General features: G+C 40.0%; 1 protein-coding gene across 3 annotated transcripts in view; it reads left to right on the top strand.

Annotated features, from left to right (window-relative positions):
• GNB1 (G protein subunit beta 1) overlaps positions 1-16,521 on the top strand; it is a 33,618-nt gene that overhangs the window by 11,876 nt on the left and 5,221 nt on the right. For all 3 annotated transcript variants that reach the window (XM_066334159.1, XM_066334158.1, XM_066334157.1), the window contains exons 2-7: positions 6,562-6,613; positions 12,232-12,339; positions 12,945-12,983; positions 13,613-13,719; positions 14,151-14,214; positions 15,916-16,078. In XM_066334159.1, the coding sequence (XP_066190256.1) occupies positions 12,283-12,339; positions 12,945-12,983; positions 13,613-13,719; positions 14,151-14,214; positions 15,916-16,078 (430 nt within the window). In that variant the 5' untranslated portion in view covers positions 6,562-6,613; positions 12,232-12,282. The remainder of the gene's footprint in view (positions 1-6,561; positions 6,614-12,231; positions 12,340-12,944; positions 12,984-13,612; positions 13,720-14,150; positions 14,215-15,915; positions 16,079-16,521) is intronic.

Below are 16,521 nucleotides of genomic sequence, written 5' to 3'. Positions count from 1 at the left end.
TGAGAGATCACACATTTTATCAAAAGATAAAATCCTGATACCGTGGCATTACTTGGTGATATCACAGGAATATTGCAGTCTTACTTCAATCATTAATTATTAAAGGCAGACTGCAATATTCCTGTGGTGCTTGTGCTCTGCCCTGCTTAGGTAAACACAGATTTCTGGTGGCTTTGCAAATGAAATGAAAATAGCAGTAAAAAGTGGAGGTTCATGATAAAAGAGTGGAAGGAAGCAGTGAAAAAATGACAGTTGAAGTAAGAAAGTCAGAAACAACTGCTCAGTTACTGTAAGGCTCTGCAGATGGAAGCATCTAGTAATAAATGCTTAGTCATTTCTCTGTTGGTTAATTAATAGTAATATATTCTCCTTCAGTGCTGCCTGTGTTTTGTTTGTCAGCCTGGTAGGATGTGACAGCAAAATTGCTTGGGTTTGGATGAAGGGATACTTTAGGAAGTGACAATTTTCTGTGACTTTTTTTTGATAAATGTAGCTAGAAATTGTTTCATAAGCAGATTCTAAGTTTTTACTTACTCTGGCTTTGGAGTTTTTTAATAGTCTTTTAAAATAGTAAGATCAGGAAAGAAGACAAAACCATCACTGACTAATTGGATAAAAGGGATGAGGTTATCTATAAATGTTTTGCTCTTCAGAAGAACTAAGTGCATAGAGAAATTTGAATAAAACCTAGAATATTGGCTTATTGTGATGTAATAAAGAGAAGTTTGTTGAAAACTTACACTGAATACCAGTAATTTTTGTTCTTAAAATAAGTTAACTTTCCATGCCTGCTTCTTATCAGGAAGTGTAAAAATGCTCTTAAATGGGAATTTCTTTGAGAGGAGGAGAGAGAAGAAGAGATGTAGTTAGGAAATGTTTGAGCTTGGTTCACTAAAGTACCAAGAGTTATTAATATTCCTGAACTACTTCAAAGATCTCTTAAGACTCTTCTTTTTTAAAAGTGTTATTTTAAGAATTTGGCTTTAGGCAGCTGTTAAACTTGTAATATCAGTTCTTTTTAGATTTTACAGAAATTCTCTGCTGCACCTAGAATATTAAAATGATGATTTTTTTTCAATAATGCACATGGCTTCCAGATGCATTTAGAAAGGATTAATGAAATGACCTGTTACAGTCCAGATTTTTATGCTTAAATATTACATCAGTATGATTTCTTCCTTTAAATGTAGGTCATGGGATTAACATCAGGAAATGTGAGTATTTTGGCAACATGGGATTGTGTCTGCCCTGGGGACAGCTGGAGTTTGTGTCCTGGTGGTGGCAGGAGGAGACAAGGGACCACTTCCCATCAGAGCTGTTGATTTCATCACCTCTTCTGCCTTGATCTTTGCTTTCTTGTCTGCTTGTTAGGCTGCTGTTTTAAAAAAGTGGTAAACTATCCAAAAGGTTGATTTTTCAAGTGCTTCTTCAACAGAGGGAGGGGATGACTCCTTGGAAAATGGAGGCATGCAAGCAAGAGCTGATGGATTATGCATGATGAGCATTTTGGTGGCTTTCAGTAGGTGTTGTGTTGTGTTACTGTGTGGTAACAACCTCTGGCATATTGAGGAATTTGAGCATTGAAGTTTAACTTTTATGGCGAATTATTCATATTCGGTAGCAGTTTTGGAGGAGACAAAAATGCACTGTTCCTCTGAGACAGTGGTTCCAATTTGGGACTTTGAATGTGAAAGTGCCTCGCTTAATTTGGGTTTTGCAAGGTCTTTCAAGGTTTCCAGATTGGTTCATGTTTTGTTTCTTCTCTTAATTTTCTGAAATAAATCCTCATTTTATTTTTTTCTTTCCTGAACAGTGGCAGCTATTTATGGTGGATGGGTTTGTTCTGGGTTTTTTGTTATTTCTGGGGGGAGTTTGGATTCTGAAGTGCCAAACTGAAGCAGTGAGGCACTTTGTGAACTGCCTCAGTGCCTCACTGAAGGCATTTGGTGGAAGGCCACGTTGGCTGCTTGGAGGCTGTTCCATGTAGGTCTGTTCTGCCTGGTTTTTCCTGCTGTATGTGCTGTTCTGTGTGAATGAGGTTACAGGACAAAGGAATGTGCCCAGAACTTTGCAAAGACCCTCGAACTGACCTTTATTCTTTAGCAAACAATTTTCCTGTGTTCTGTGCAATGAGAAGGTTTTTTTTTTTTTCCTATTCCTGATGTGGTCTTGCAGATCCATTGAGCTGAGTAGAAAAAGTGCACGAGTTTCTTCAGGAGGAAAGCATTTCTAGAGTTCTTCTACTTGAAACAAAGCACACAAAAGCTCTAAAACTCAACCTCAGTGACTGTAGAAATGGAACCTGTCATTGCATATTGAGCCATAGGTAATAGTGGAAGCCCTGATGAAATCAGGTTGTTGAGTTGCAGCTATTTTTAGCTTGTGTAATTATCATTTTACTCGCGCGCTGTATTGAAAATGGAAATTCGTGAGAGCTCTCCAGCCCAGCCAACGGGGCTGCTGCAAGATGAGCATTACCACTGATGGACCTGATGCTTGTTTTGTGTGTACTTCCCACTAATATATGGAAAAATGTCTACAGAGCACAGCGACTGCTTCAGCTGGGAACTTGGCAATTCTTCAGCACCAGAAGCAGCCAATACCTCCCACAGAAACATTCAGCTGTGCTGGCCTTGCACGACACAAGTGCTTTCAGGAAGTTTTCGAAGGAGTTGTACAATCTCCTGTTGTCCCCAGCCAGGGTGAGCTCTTTGGCAAACCTGTTAGGAAGGTACTGCTTGCTTTTCAAAGTTGCTGTGTGCTTGGGAAATTACAGACGTGGCAGATGGTTCCCCAGAAGGGAGGTTTCAAATAAAGGAGGAGTTGTATCCTCTTGCTCCGGCGTATTTAGATGGATGAATTTGTAATTATTATTTTATACTTCTCTAGGTTGTACTTTGGAGGAGGGGACAGCAAAGACTTGGCTTTCTGGGCTCCAGCTCTGCACTCCCCAGGGAAAGTCTGAGCTGGAATTAACTCCTGGAGGAGCCCATGCAGATCCCAAAACATCCTTTGAGCTTCCAGCTGTCTGCTACAGCACTTGATGTTGATAGTTAGGACCAAGTCATTAAACTGAAGATGGGGTTTGTTTGGGATTTTTTTTGTATATAGAACAGTCTTGAAAGCTTAAATTTGAGACTTAATTACTGTTGCCTGGTGGCACATTGGAATTTCATGCTGCTGGCAGTGATTTGGCAAGGTGGTGTAATCTCTTGGGCATCTAGCTACTGTTCTGTGATAATGATCAGCTGTGTAGACTGTAAGAAATGATTTTAATAAACTAACTTGCAACTGCTGGTTTCACAGCCATTATCTCTGCCTGGTAGGTGATATATTACAGTGGTGATGATGTTGGGTACCTGAACAAGAGCATCTGCAGGCTAAATTAGGAACTGCCTGGCTCCATCCAGCCACCCCTGCTGGCTCAGGGGTGCTCTTCAATGGCAGTGAGGAGCAGCACAGTAACTTCACTTGAATTGCTGGTTTATCTAATAGTAATACTGAGGTTTGCTAGTAGGTTTTTGGATGCTTTGAGGGGTTTTTTTGGTTTTTTTTCTTCCCCTTTAGTGAAGCGATTTTTGTTTGAGTGCCTTGAGTAGATCAGCTCTCTGTGCCACTCTTGCAGGAGGATGTGTTATGCAAGACATTTTTAAGATTCACGTGGTGTAATGGTCATGAAAATCAGTTTTTACTACTGTTGGTTGAGATCCATGTTAAACTGTGTTGATAAAGCCACTGAAATACCTGTGTATCCATTGATTCCATTACCCACTGAGCACATCTCCCAGCTTCTCCCTGTTCTTACTGCAGGAACACCTCCTGGGAGTCCTGGGCAAGATCCTCAGTGTGTTCTCTGATGCCTGGCCCCACATCAGTGTGCATGAATTACTGGTGTGTTTTAAACACTAGAATGCCTTTGCAGCAGTTCAGACATTAGCTTTGGCATCTAGTCACTGTGTGTGTGAAGCAGTCTTGAGAAAGTTGTGGAATTAACATCCAGAATATTGGGGTTTAAGTCTCTCACTGAATCCATAGGTCAAGAGGAAAACGTCTTCCTGTGGTTAATGGATTTGGAGAGTGAATGTGTTTCATCTGCTTAGGAAGTTGCTTCATTTTGGAGGGTTGGTCAGATTTCCTATGATGTTAAAACACTTCAAAATGCTTTCCATACTCTTCCAAGTCCTTTTTCTTCCTTTTCTTCCCTGCTTTCCCCAGCCTCATGAAAAAAAAGTTGTCTTCTGCAGAAATCTCCTTCATATGTAGACTTGTACCTGGAATATGCTGGAGTTGAGATAAATTTTTAGGCTGGGTTGTCAGCTCAGAGTAAAGAACAAAAAAGATACTGAGCTGGCAGCACTTTGTGAGGGAAGCTTTACCCAGAAATGATGAAGCTTTTTTGACTTGTGGAGTTACTTTACTCTTTTTGAGCCCAAATGAGGCTCTGGGACTGGTTCTTCACTTGCAGCTGGTTCTTCACTGGGCACATGGGGACACTGGGAACACCAACCCCGTGTGGGGCTGGCTCTGCTCCAGGTGCTTTGGTGTGATGGTTTAACCACTTGAACCATGCTCTGAGTGTTCTGTGGAACTTTTTGTTCTCTGCTGTTTTTGAAAGCCCAGTTTTTGGTGTCAAGGGCCTGCAGCTCTGGGCTCAGCAGGGCAGCCTCTGGAGCTCCTTCCAACAGCTCTTTGCCGAGCCACTGCTGCGGTGCACCCAATGAACTGGCCTCTAATTTTCATGTTGCTTTTACCAGGCTACATTTTAGCTAAAATTGGAAGCTTGTGGCAATGCAGATCTTTTTTTTTTTTTTTTTTTTCATGAGTAGCTTGTCTACTTTTGTCCTTAAATGAGCTCCATCTTTAAGGTAGAATTGAAAATATCTCCGTTGCCAGGACTGCGTTCTGCGAGCGTCGCAGGGTGCTCTCAGCATCCTCAAGTGGAAACTTAACCCTTTCAAAAAAATCAGCTCAACTTTTGTGGAAGAGTTTGCTGTTATGCTTCCTTCCTCTTCTTTCAGGCTGGTTAAAGTGGCTTTTTTTTTTTTGGTTTTGTTTTGTTTTTCTTTTTCTTTTTTTGCAGAAGGCATATGAAATCTGCAACACCTCTCCTGCATTAATGAGGGTGCAGCACAGGACAATAATGGTGTGTGTTTTGGCCTTTGCCATTGTGTATTCTGTGTGCTGTTAGTGTGCCAGCATAAATTTAAATTTACTTGTTTACATTTCAGGTAATTCTTTCAGAATTTCATTAGATTTCGTTATCTCTGTAGTGGGCAGGTTTTTTTTTTTCCTGTCAAGACTTCTGAAAGTTGACAGGAATCACTCTTGTTTTCAGGACTTGGAATGGTCATGTCATGTTTTTGTGTCTGGGGGGGTTGGAGTTCGGCCTCGAAGTGTGAGTTACTGTTTTGTGTCCCAAAGTGTGTTGTTCTGGCAGTAATAAACAAAACTGCTTACTCTGTGATGGTTTCATAATCACAGTATTAAAATGTTTATCTATAAATGAGCTTGGGTGCAGATGATCCATATCCTAAGTAGCTTAACCTCCATACCAGACACTGAAGTGGTTTGTAGATTCTCCAGCTGGTAGTGAACTGGAAATTCAGAAACACGCATTTTATGTGAGATTTCAGGTGAAAGTGTGGAGTTTTAGGTTGGCTTTCTGATTTAAGGTCATTTTGCTTCAGTACCTTCTTGCTCTGTGCTCAGAATAATCTCCCCTGTCCTGTCACAGCGGCTTTGAACACTGTGAGGTCCCCTGGCATCACCCCAGCCCTTGTCTTGGTGTGTGACAGAGCCACATCCAGATGTTTGGGATGTAAAAGTGGCTGTCAGTGTTTCACATCTTGGGCTGGACTAAAATGATGCTTTGTGCTGCCAGGGGGGAAAAAACCGTTCCAAAATTTGTTATATTTTTTCCCCTTGCTGCAAGGCCAGTTTGTTAAACCAGTGTGAGTTACTGACTGTATCAATTACTTTTGTACTTTCTGATATCACCAGTGATTTCAAGTTGGAACTCTTCTAGAAGAGTGGTGTGCTCTCACTTGAGTTCATTAGTAGGAGGTTTATATAACAACTTCTGATAAAATAGATATCATGATATTTAACTGTGCTTAGAAGGCAAATGTAGCTCAGGGACAGGACTGAGCAGAAATAATTCCAGTGTGTTAAAAATGCTGATTTTTGGGGAGGGGAAGTGCTTTGTAGTACAGTGAAAATTGTATGAGTGAGACTATATTTCTTCTAACCCTAAATTCTCTAATAGCATGGGCTTCTCTATCACTAGGGCAGGAGAATGATCTCAGAATTGCAAGAGTTTTTTGGGAAAAGGTCAAAATGAGCTTCTTGACCCGAATCCGTCTTTTGGTTGTGTTACAGTTAATAAAACTCTGCCCATTTCCTTCATTAAGGCAGGCCAGCTGGTCAAGTTAGCTAACAGAAATAGTTTGCACTTGGATAGTAGTTTAATTTCAGTTAGATTTGTGGAGAAATTGGTGCTTTTTTGTGATCATTGCATTAATTGTGGTTTTGGTGTCTTTTTTTTTTTTTTATTTTTTCCAGAATTTACATGTTTGACAGCAGAAGTTGGCTTTCTACTGTAGTGAGAGAAAATGTAAGTAGAGATAAAAGATGATTTTTTTTTTTCCTAGTCCTTGAGAAACATCCTATTTTTAAGAAGTGGTTAATTCAGATTTTTGGCTGTTAATGTGTGCAAGTCAGTTTTCTCCTTTAGCATGTGTATTCTTGTGTCAACAGGAAGGATTCTAAAATGGCCAGGAAAGCTGCTAAATAATAGATGTTAGTGCCTGCCTTCTGTCAGAGAGGGAACTGGCAAAGCAGAGGGAGACCACAGATGAAACTGTTTCATCTCAGTGGGGCAGGGAACTGTAATAAATAAAATGATGAGAATAGTCATTCTCTCATGAATGAAAAATTACTTCTCCACCATGTTTGACAAAAGAAGGCCAAATTTCTTTTGAGCAAAGTGGCTCTTGTCAGAATGTTCTTTTCAACGTGTCAGTATTATTTAAACAGAACCTAAAAGTTTCAGGGTTTATATTCTGTGTAATTGTAATTATTACTATTGTTCTTGGAGCAGTAAAATCTTCATTACCTTCCAGACTTTTAACTTGAATGTCTGTGAGGAACATTGCTAATTGGCCAAGTATTTGCTGAGTTAAATGTGATGCTTTCAATTACTGGATGTGTAGCTGTTTTTCAAAAAGCAGGCAGCAGCTTTATTCCTCTGCCCCTATCTCCCTCTGAATCCAAGGAGACCCTGAATTTTTTTCATCAGTTTCAGTTTATATAAATTAAGAGAACACCTCAAATCTTTTCCACAAGCCACTCTGATCTCGCTGCCTTTCCCACTGAACAAAAGACAAACAAGAAATCCATCTCTGCTCCTGAAAACAAAAAGAACCCTCAGCTTTTTTCAAAGCCACTGCGTGACGTCAGCTTACTGTAACTAACAGTGAGTTGAGGATAATTCCTTTGTCATTGTGAAAATGTCCAAGCTGCTGTGCATGTTGCTAATAGGATTTGTGGTATCTGCTAGATTAGCAGAGCTTCATTTAATCAGATGACCTGCTCTGGGACTGTCTGCTGGCCACGCTGTGAGCTCCTTGTTAAAGCTGGAAAGTTTTGGGGCTCTGTTCTTGCAAATGTTTTGCTTTTTCATCCACGTTGGAGCGATGGATATTGGCAGGAAAGAGGTTGAGGGGACAAATGTCAGACAGCTTGTTCATGGGAGAAAAGGGATTTGCTAAAACCTCCTTAGAAAATCACTGTGCCTGAGTAAAATATGAACAATTTAGCTTTAAACCCTTTGTGTTACCAGACTTTGCATCCACAGTGGCTTGGTGGGATTATGTTAGGCTTTGGTAGTAGTAATATCTGCTAAAAATACCTTGTGGCAAGCAAAGTTTGACCAGCAAAGGATAGAAATTCTAAATATTTGACTTAATGATAGCTGTGATTTCAAATGTGGGTCGTTTTTGTTTTGTTTTGTTTTTTTCCTTTTAATCTCTAAAGATTATTCTCAGGACAGAGAGAGGATGGAAGACACCCTTTTTTTTTTTTTTTTTTCTTATAGGAATGGTGTAAGGAAATGAAAAAGTTTATAGTAAGCATTGCTTCATTGCTGTTGCCAGCAGAATTTCGGAGAGGAGGAGTATTTAACAGAGGAATAGATGTTTGGATGGGTTATATTCAGCTTTCAAGCATTAGTTTACAAATAAATGTCAGGGTATTAATGATACCTTGTTTCAGTAATTGGATTTAATTGGATAAACAGTTTGAGCTGTGGAAAGGACACTGAAGTTGTGACAATGAAATGAGTCAATATGAGTTCTTCCTCGGCCTTTGAATTTTTCTGTCTCTGTTTTGTGAGCAGTGAGTGAATAATTCTTATTCTTTAAATAAGAGTTAATCCACTGGACCCTGAGTACATCTCCATTTGCAGGAAGCACATGGAAGTTCTGTAAGGCTTCCTGCAGTTTAAAAAAATCAGTGCAAAGCTGTTGGCCACACAACTGACTGGCCATCCATAACTCTCCTCTTACACAGGAATATAGCTCCTGTTAGAGAGAGTTAGAGAAAAGCAAACTCTGAGCTCTTCCTTTGACAGAAATGATGTGATAAATCCTTTTGACACAACTGAATTGTGACGTTTTGTTGTATGTGGACAGTAACAGATCAGGGGACAGAGGAACAAAGTGACTCTTCCATGGGTCCCTTGTCAGAAGAGGTGAGGGACTTGGGTCACCTGGAGGAGTGGGGGACAGAGAAGTCCCCTGGAGTGCACAGATTGTTATCCAGCAAGACGAGAATTACCCACAAGGTGTACTGGTCACCAGGATTAGGGGAAATAAGCTTAGACCAGAGACACTTAAGCACTTCAGCCCTTGGAAAGGTCTTGAGGGAGTTGAGGAAAGTGAATGTGTTATTCCTGAGAAGCTGCCTTCAGGGACACACTCACCTATTCCAGAGAAGGGGAGGTAAGAGTGAGCTTGGCTCCTGCCTGTTTCTGCACAGCTCTGGGGATAATGGGGGAAAAATTTGTGTGGAACTTGAGGAGTAACTTTTTTTTCTTGAGGTTTGCTTGATTTGGAAATGCGGCCCAGAAATAGGATCATCTTCCACATCAAGCTTACAGATTCTTCTAGAAACCTTCTTGTAAAATGGGGTTAAATGCCTTTAGAACATGGCAAGAAATAAAAATATTTTACTTCAGTTGTGCTTGTTTGTGATGAGCAGAGCAGAGACTGATATGATCCTTATCTGTAATATAAATAAATCTCTATAAAATAATTTCCCCTGTTTTTTCTCCATGCATTCTTTCTGACCTTACCTGATGTCCTTAGTCTTTTAAAGATACTTTTTAAAATACAAGACTAGTGGGCTCTGATTTACAGTATAGCTAAAAAGGACACGGGAGGCTGGAACCCTTTTTTTTCCTCCCACAAATCTCATATTTCTATCATAAATTCAATTGTCTAAAACTTAGTATAAAAGAAATAGTGGAACAGCCAAGCTGGTTTGCTGTTTGTCCCATAAATTTCACAGTTTGCTTCAGACAACTCCTATATTTTAATGCCCTTGGCTGCTGTAGGGTTGTCATTTCCTGAGTGAGTTCAGTCGTGTTGGCAGGAATTAGCGCTTCCTGTTGATGTTGAAACAACAAAGACTACAAAGAGAATGTGGAAATGTGCTTTAAACAATTCCTATGGATGCTGACAGAAAAGCAGTTCAGAGTTTGGAGCTGCTTGGAATGCACAGGGGCAAAGTTGGAATTCTCAGAGTGGATCCATCTTCAAGATGGGAACTTAGATCAATACAGGATGGGAAAATGAACTTTCTTAATGTGACTTTTTTTCCCTAGGATAAGGGTTCATCTCCTCACACCTCTCCCTGTTCCATGCAAAGAAGCTTTGTTTCATTTAAATGCAAGAGAATTCTCTTCTCCCAGTGCACAAATTCTGCAGAAATAAATGGGTGCTATTTTAAGGAGAGCATATCTGCTCTGACTGACGTGAGATTATTCCTCCTATTGTATTTTTAAATAAAGCTGCATGTAAAATCCTCAGTGTAGTTGCTTGTACCTGCAGCTGGAATTCTTGGTGTCCTGGAGTCTTTATTGCAGTCTCATCAGTGAGTTGCTGCGACCTTGGGCAGAACATGGAAGATTTGGCATTTCTTGCTCTGAAATAGGAATGATACCATCTCTGAATTCTTTGTCTGGAGTGGTCAGTATTTGCTTAGTAGGAAATGGGCTTATATATTAACTCAGAGAATGGCAGAACTGGATATGAAGGGGCAGAAAGAGCTGAAAAATAGCAGTTTATTGTTAAGTTAATTCCTTTCTGACAAGAGCAGTGCATTAGTGTTTCACCAGGTGTGTGAAGAGCCCAGGAGCTGCAGACATGCCCAAAATTCAAACTGATCCAGCCCAGAGTGTTTGTCTGAGATGTGGAATGAACAAAACAAAAGAGCATTGAAAAGAAAAGCAGGATAATCAAACACTCGGGATGGGTTTTGTCTTAGCTGGATTTTGGGCTGAGCTGAGCAAGCAATCTTCAAGGGGCTTAGAGATGACCCTGGAACCAGAAGAGAGAAGGAAGAGACCCAGTTTCACAATGAAGTGAAAGGGCCTTGAAGTTGTGTGAGTGGAGGTTTTGGGAGAGAAGCCAACTAAAATTCCTTTTCTAAGACACTGTGGGTTTCAGGGAAGAGGAAAAAATGGTAAATGATGCTATGACAAGATCTGGCATCTGTTCCTAGAGGTTTTCAGTTTGGAATAACTACTATGGAGAGAGCTTCAGCCTAAGTCTGGTTCTGGGGGATAGAAATATTTAGGGAATATTGAAGTCTAAACTATTTTGAATCTTCTTTTAACAGTGGTGTTTGCTCTACTGCTCTAATTTACCTTGACAGTATGTTTTTTCTCTGTTACTGTGACTGCATAAAAATTTGGAAATTATCCTCCTCTTTCTCCTTGGGAAGGGCTTTGAGAGGAAAACAAACCCCACATGCTTGCAAAGATAAATAAGCTGATTAAATCTTAACAGAATAATAGGTAAAGCTGCTAGCAAAGCATTTCCTTTATTTAATATTAAAAGGTCAATTCTGGCTAATAAAATGTTCTAAAATCACACTATCAGTGTTAATTTATAAACTCCAGGTGTTCTGTGTAGTATTTGAAATTGGAACCAATTATCTTGTTCTGCAATAAAAGATAAAATTCATCAGCATGTTTCTTCAGCATCTTCCATTGCTGTCAAGCTGCAGAGATTTTAAAACAAAAAATTTGAGGAACAGCTGAGTTGGAGATGGGGAATGCTGGAAAAAATGCCAACAGTATCTTTCTAGAGCAGAGAATTTTAAAGATAACTTGTACATTTTAATAGGAAATATCCATATGATTGTGATACTGGGAAACAGCCCAATAGTTGAGCAACTCTATAGGCAAAAGTTGAGGTTGTTTCAGTGGTTGTGGTGTTTCACAGAGCCTCTGTCTTGCTGGCTCTATAAAATAATGTAATTTGTTGCCTGTGGATACTGGGAAAAGAGAGAGGAAAAGTGTCTGATAGCTGTGGTTTCTCAAACTCCTGCCCTCAACCTACAAAAAAAAATCCCTGGTTTTATTCTGACAACATGTTCATGTTACAATCTGCTCTGGGATCTCAGACATTTCAGCAGATATCAAATAAAAACCCTGAACATTTGTGAGTGATCTCATTTTCTCCAGATAGCAGAACAATATTTTTCATAACCATGATGTTGCAGACAGTTCTTACAGGTGCTTGTGTCAGTGTAAATCCTTTTGCTTTGCTTTGTAAGGATTCCTTACTCTGGTCTGAAGAGCTGCAGGGAAATTCTGACTTCCGTGTCTGAAATTGGTGTTACCTGCTTACTCACTCTTGGGCAACTTGAATTTATATAAAAATAAATCAGAAACACTCTAATGAAAAAAAAAAGGAAAAAAGGAAGAGGCCTGGAGGAGAGAAATAAGTCCAAATTCTGTTCTATTTCCTGTGGCTGGAGGCAAAACACATCCATTTGTGACAGCACCTTACGCTGAGGAGATTTCAAACACACATTTTCACCTGCACTCCTGCGTTTATAAAATCAGTCTGGCTTTTATTTTTTTTTTCCAGTTTGAAGTGGTTGAAAGGACTTGTAGTTTCAAAGTCTGATTTCTAATTTTCCTGCTTCTGACCTGTCTTTCAGATTTCTGGTTGTTTCAGAGGTGGCAGTGGAGCACACCTTTAGCACAGGAAAATGAGCGAGCTTGACCAGTTACGCCAGGAGGCCGAGCAGCTGAAAAACCAAATCAGAGTATGTATTGTGCCTCAGCACAGATAGTTGTGTCTTGAGGAGGATGAAAATGATGCCTTAAATGTTTTCCCAATGTCAGAGTTAATGTAGAAAGGGCAAGCACATGTGACTGCTTTAGAAAATTACTTTCTGGTCTTTCATATTGCTTTGAAAATAATAGTTGCAGAAACGATGCACGAAATTGCTGATCAAAATGAATGTTTACTGAAGTGGGTCTGAGCCAGAGCATAACTAAAATATAAAAAAAACTGCTTAAAATAAGGTCAGTGATAAAGTCAGAGCTTTGTCCATAAGTTCTTAAAAACCTCTGAGGCTGGAGGCTGCACAGCCTCTCTGGAGGAGCAGTTCCACTGCTGGAGTGTCTTTGTGGTGAAATTCATGGTGCCTTTCTTCCAAAAGAAGAAGAAATTTCAAAGTTGAATGCACAATGTGTGGTGACAGCAGGCAGTGTATTATGGTAATGCTGCTGTTAGGATGGGTCCTCTCTGGGTGACAGGCAGAAATGTTTCCTGAACCTTGTATTCAGGGGGCTTAATCAACTTGATAAAACAGAGACAGAAATGTACACAACTCCATCCAATTTCTCTGATTTCCTTCTCTTGCAGGATGCTAGAAAAGCATGTGCAGATGCCACCCTGGCTCAGGTAAGAATTTCAGAGTTTAACAGGAATTAAGAAAATTTGTCTCCTTTACAAAAAGAAAATGCTGTGTCAGAAGGTGAATGCAAGTGAATCTGAATCTACTTTTGCCTCCTGTAGCAATTTTTTTATTTTGCCTTTGGGTGTTTTCTTCCAGAAATAAGTACATGTTTGTCCAGTTCTTGAGGGCAGAGGCCTTGAGCAGAGATTTCTTTGAGTGACTCAGGGCACATTTCTGCTGCTTAATGGAAAATAATGCTTTGCCCTGGAGCTGGGAGCAATACTGTTGTTACCCTGATAATCAGAACCATAAGGCCTGCTGAGGTTAAACTGCTTCAATGTCTACCACAATTATCTGTGCAGGAGGAGAAAACCCAGATCAAAGGTCTGAAATCCTAGAAGTCTAAGGAGATATGACCTAAACAAAACAATTTCTGGGAGTGTTTATAAAAGCAATAGGCTGCTGGTGTGATAAAAGACACGCTGCTTAAAATGACATAACTCGTGAATGGGCAGTTAAAAAAAAAATAAATCAGTCCATATTGAGAATGTGAGACTGTGGGGACTGTGTATGAGATGTTACTTGTGAACAGGGAAGGGAAAAACTCAGTGTGTGACATTCTGTCCTGTTCCAGATCACAGCCAACATCGACCCAGTGGGGAGAATCCAGATGCGCACTAGGAGAACACTCCGGGGACACCTGGCCAAAATTTATGCAATGCACTGGGGGACTGATTCCAGGTGGGTACAAAACTGGCTCACGTGGCTTCACTGCTCTCCAGAAAGTTGAGTGCACAGGCCTTGGGACCACAGGGAATTAATAAATCTGAAAGAATTTGGGCAACCAAGAGGAGTCAGAAACACTGAAGGCCACAATTTTCCGCTGTGCTTTTGTAATCCGTGTCTACATTCGATGCCAAAATCTCAGTCCTTGTCTACTTGCCTGAAAAATACAGCAGTGGTACCACTTGAATTCTGAGGAGCTGTGGAAATAGAGTAGATGCCATTATCAGTTGTCTTTTTTTCCTTTCCTGTTAACTACATATTAATTTAAAGAGAAATTAAATGCCAGTGGTATCAGCTGCTTTCATTCTCTTTTCTTTACAATGCTCATCACAAAGGTGTTCCTTGGCTGCCCAAATGATGGTGTTTCCCTCCTGTTTCCTTTTTAGGCTTCTAGTTAGTGCCTCCCAGGATGGCAAACTTATAATTTGGGACAGCTATACTACAAACAAGGTAAGGCCAGCTGATCCACTGATGTGTAATTCAGGTGTGAATGCATCAGAAGTGTTGCCCATCATCATTTTGGCTCTGTTCCTTTCCTAAGTCCAAATTTTGAATTCCCCAGAACAGTCAAGGTGTGTGTAAAGAACACAACAGTGTGTTCAGTGTGTGAAAATGTGCACCACAAATGGAGAACAAGGAGAGATTTCCTTCTATAGAATGCCTTGATGCTGCAGAAAAGTGATCACCAGAGAGCAGGCAGTGATGAGCACCTTGCAGCAGAAGGGGCAGAGATTTCAGCATAGCCAGATGAATTTGTTGTCTGCAGTGAAGTCCTGGGAGATCTGACATGTTCTAATGAGTCATCACTTCGTGGCTGCAATCACATGAGGCAGTTCAGGACTACTTTTACTTTCATTTGATAGTGATTGGTGGTTACTGATCATGGCCACTGTTACAGGGCTGCCAAAAATTCCTCTGTAGCCCCTTGTGGTGAAGCTGACAGAGCTGCTTGAATCTCGTGCATGGGACTGGCTTTATTCTGAATAAATTTTCTTAACTTAGCTGCTCATAGCATTAAAACCAATATTACCAGTGCACTGGAGCAAGTGGCATCACTTTACTAAAAAGTTAATGTAATAGGGTTTGCAAATTAAAAATAAACCCTCTCCTTTTTACCTTCATCCTTTGACTCCCAGCCTGCAGGTAAATGTCATCTAAATTACTGTGACTGCTGTAGGATGGTGAAATCATCACTGCATCCCATGATTTCTGTATTGGTACCTTCAATTCTGATATCAATGCTAATTAATCCATGCAATATTCTTCTGGCAGTTCCAGCACACACTGGAAGTAACAAACTGTTGTCATCAATTTGATCTTTGCCTAATGATGAAATAAAATAGCTCAAAGTGAATATTCCAAGTAGTTCTTTGGTAGAAGACTTCCAAAAAATGAACTGGTTGTGGTTTTAAGATAGGATTGGGTTTTTTAAACTGCTTTTTGCTGCAGGATTACTGATTCCTGGCTGTTCCTCTGCTTCTAATGAAATTTTCCCTGAAGAAATTCAGGCATATTGTTAATATTGAATGAAATATCACCATATGTCTAAGGGCACCAGCCCTTTCCTAAAGACTTCATGAACAAATTTAAGGGATGAACACAACGAGTTAACAAGTAAGAAAAGTAAGAACAGGTTTAGCTTCTATAATTATCTAAAAAAAGTTCTTTGAGCACAGAATGACAAGGAAACATGGGGTAGTTATTTAAATGTGAAGCTTGATTGCTTGCAGTGGGTTTCCAAAGAAGGATTTAAATGGCAGTGGAAGCAGCGATTTCCTTACTTGTTCATTCACAGCATCTCAGCCTGGAATTGGCAGTTTTGCTGACTGTGCTTGGAAGTCAATATTTTCCTGAACCTATAATAAACCAATAGTAATCAGAGCCCTGAAATGAAATAATTCCCTTTGGACCAAAATTGCTGATGAAACTGGATTCAGGAAGAGCAAATCTGAGGTTTTATTACGTCACTACTTGTTCTGACGAGCTTCATGTGCAAGTTACCCTCAAAAATAGTTCAATACTCAAACAGCTGTTTTATTCTTGCCTCTCTGCCAAAAAACACGATGCCTGTCTTGGAGAGACAGGTGAGAAACTTCCTTTTGGAGCATCACTGAGTGCAATTTTTGGAGCTGAAATGCATCTCTGTTTCAGGTGCATGCGATCCCCCTGCGCTCCTCCTGGGTCATGACTTGTGCATATGCTCCCTCTGGCAATTACGTGGCTTGTGGTGGGCTCGACAACATCTGCTCCATTTATAACTTGAAAACTCGTGAAGGGAATGTCCGTGTCAGCCGTGAGCTCGCTGGGCACACAGGTGAGTGCTGCCAAGATCCTCAGTGAAGATAAAAAAATTCCTTTAAATATAATTTCCTAATAATGATCCTACATTTTTCCTATTAAAAAAATCATGTGAATATAATTCCCTAGTAATGATCTACATTTTTCCTATTAAAAAAATCACTGGGCACACAGGTGAGTGCTGCTCAGAGTCACATCAGCACAGTAAAAATTAAAAAAAAATCATGTAAATATAATTTGCTAATATGATCTACTTCTTTCCTATTAAAAAAATCACTGGGCACACAAGTGAGTGCTGCTCAGAGTTACCTCAGCACAGGGAAGATGAAAAAAAAAACCTCCTTTAAATATAATTTCCTAATAATGATCTACTTCTTTCCTCTGGCAGGACTTTATCTGCAGATTGCTTGGTTTTAAATGTTTTTAAATAGTTTCTCTGTCATAAAATTGAACACAATC

This window comes from Sylvia atricapilla, chromosome 22 (genome assembly GCF_009819655.1).
Source record: "Sylvia atricapilla isolate bSylAtr1 chromosome 22, bSylAtr1.pri, whole genome shotgun sequence".
In the NCBI taxonomy this organism is placed as follows: Eukaryota; Metazoa; Chordata; class Aves; order Passeriformes; family Sylviidae; genus Sylvia; species Sylvia atricapilla.
Note: the sequence above shows the minus strand (reverse complement) of the source record. Positions and strands in the feature narration are given on the sequence as shown.